The sequence below is a fragment of the Entamoeba dispar genome, genomic scaffold (assembly GCF_000209125.1).
Source record: "Entamoeba dispar SAW760 scf_1105229460261 genomic scaffold, whole genome shotgun sequence".
NCBI lineage: Eukaryota > Evosea > Mastigamoebida > Endamoebidae > Entamoeba > Entamoeba dispar.
Genome location: NW_001854104.1, coordinates 1 through 2,208, shown reverse-complemented (window position 1 = coordinate 2,208; position 2,208 = coordinate 1). Strand labels below are relative to the sequence as shown.

Here is a 2,208-nt window from a genome sequence, read left to right as displayed (position 1 = left end):
CTATAAATATATTTCTGCACATAGTCTCTATATTTAGGGAAAAAAACAAAGAATCCGATGAATTATTTCTTTGGTGCTGCCCAATATTTACCTGAGGCAAAAGAATTACAAAAAAGAAATAATAGAAAATTAATGTCAAAACAAGATATACAATTATTAGGGGAAGAGTATTATGGAATGGATGACTATGAAACTACTGAATTATTAGAAGAAGAGGTTTCAATGCAAAATGAATTAAAACAAACTTTACAAAGTAATCAATAACGAAAATCAATTAGACTCAAATATTTCTTTATATTCTTCAAGTTTTTTAATAGCAGTTAGTGCCTCATAGATTTTATCATCTAATTAGTTAGTTCTTCTTATTCTTTTTTATCAATAATAATTAACAAACTAAAGTCACACTGTTCACAGGATAATAAGTCAAGACTGTTCTCTCCTTTTACTAACCCAGTAATATCAAATAGTGTCTCACTGTCACAACTTGGAATACATATATTTTCTTGTGTAATTGTAATTTCAACCCCATTAACATTCATTCCAATTTCACCTGGCTCTCCTTGAGATGCTTGTACCTTACCAAATACACGTACCACTTTATCAAAATAATTTCCAAAGTCTTGTACATCAACAATAGGAATTGGTTCTGTTTCCATCGTGTTTTCTTTGTTTATAAGAATCCAAGTTCTTCTTTAATTTTCATCTTTTTCTTTAAATTGAGGAAATTATCAATTTTTGTTATTTCATTTTTTTCACTTTATTATTATTTGTTCTAAAGAAGACTAGTCATTATAAGATCTCTAACGTTTAATAAATGATATTATATACAAGAAATAACTCTTTAGGATAGTAAATATTTTAATTATCGTGTTTAGTATTAATGAAATAATAATCATTTCAATAGAGTATTGTCTTCCATAGCTACTATAATTCAAACAGAATATTTAACTGACACAGTAAGAAGGTAGTTAATGTGACCCACAAAGAAACAGAAATAAAAGATGTTATAAAAAGATCAGGAATGAAAAAATAAATGATAGGATTAAAACACCAGAAGAAGATATAAAAAGAATAAAGAATGAAGACAAAAAATTAAAGAGCAAAACAAAGAGATGGAGAGGAGGGAGATACACCACACTCCACCAACGAAGAATCAAAAAATAGATAATAGAATTGTAAATTCATTCTGGAAATTAGGGATATTAAGAATAAGGTTGGAACAAATAGAGATTATAATAAGAGAAGACATTGACTAATAGAATAATCAAGAAAGAAAAAAAATTTTAAATGGATATATTCAAATTTACTCACAAAAATTAAAAGAAATAATGATAAACCACATGAAAGATGAAATAGATAATAATAAAATGAAATAATACAATAAAATAAAGAAAAAAGAAATAAATAAAACAACACCTATTAATTATTATTTCAATAAAAACATGTAATGAAATAATTAAATGTATGAATGAAGAATGGAAGTGTGAAAATGAAAATATAGAACCCCAAAAAGAAATATATAAAATATCATATTGTATTTCTAAATATCAATAAAATAATTTTATAAGATATTTAAATAATGAAATTAATTATCTAAGAAAAGAACCAATAAATTAAAATAATTATTAATTAACAAGAATTACACTAGAAATAAAATAATAAAGAGAAATAAATAATACAACCATGAATATATTAATAATAAAACATGAAATTAAACAAATAGAATATTTAATTAATATGAAGAAGAAAAGAATAAAAATTAATAAATAAGAAAGGATAAGAATAAATAAAAATAATGATAAGAATAAGAATAAATAAAATATGTAATTTACCGATGAAATAATATGAAAATAAGAACAATTATTTATTATGAAAAGAAGATAATGAAATAGCAGAGAAGATGAAAATAAACAAGAATGGAAAATGCAAGTGTCAAGAGAATTAATAAAAACGAATTTAATAAAATGTATCAAATACACAAAATAAGATTGACCCATATGTAAAATAAAATATATAATGAATAAATTTAATGAAAAATATATTAATAAATTGAAATGAAATAATGTAATTAGTCATTTAATAAAATAAATTGAAAATAAAATGATATGAAATTAACAAATAGAATAATGAAGAATATTAATATAAAAAGAAATTAATATAAATAATTAAAATTAATTCAAGAAAATAGTATATTTGTATTAATTATGA

At 22.1% G+C, this 2,208-nt stretch overlaps 2 protein-coding genes across 2 annotated transcripts in view, besides 5 other annotated features; one reads left to right on the top strand and one right to left on the bottom strand.

The window, feature by feature from the left end:
- EDI_075520 (uncharacterized protein) overlaps positions 1 to 264 on the top strand; it is a gene marked incomplete at both ends in the record, with an annotated part of 718 nt that extends 454 nt beyond the window's left edge. Inside the window, one exon of the mRNA XM_001737046.1 lies at positions 25 to 264. Coding sequence (XP_001737098.1) covers positions 25 to 264 — 240 coding nt within the window. The remainder of the gene's footprint in view (positions 1 to 24) is intronic.
- A 6-nt stretch (positions 265 to 270) lies between these two features.
- EDI_075510 (uncharacterized protein) lies at positions 271 to 656 on the bottom strand (the record flags this gene model as incomplete). The annotated part of the gene is made up of 2 exons (XM_001737045.1): positions 271 to 344; positions 395 to 656. 2 exons carry the CDS (start codon positions 654 to 656, stop codon positions 271 to 273), a joined length of 336 nt encoding a protein of 111 aa, XP_001737097.1.
- A 688-nt stretch (positions 657 to 1,344) lies between these two features.
- Positions 1,345 to 1,413: a microsatellite.
- A 140-nt stretch (positions 1,414 to 1,553) lies between these two features.
- Positions 1,554 to 1,736: a microsatellite.
- Positions 1,595 to 1,725: a microsatellite.
- Positions 1,737 to 1,748: 12 nt separating the features above from the next.
- Positions 1,749 to 1,815: a microsatellite.
- A 185-nt stretch (positions 1,816 to 2,000) lies between these two features.
- Positions 2,001 to 2,175: a microsatellite.
- The last annotated feature ends 33 nt before the right edge of the window (positions 2,176 to 2,208 follow it).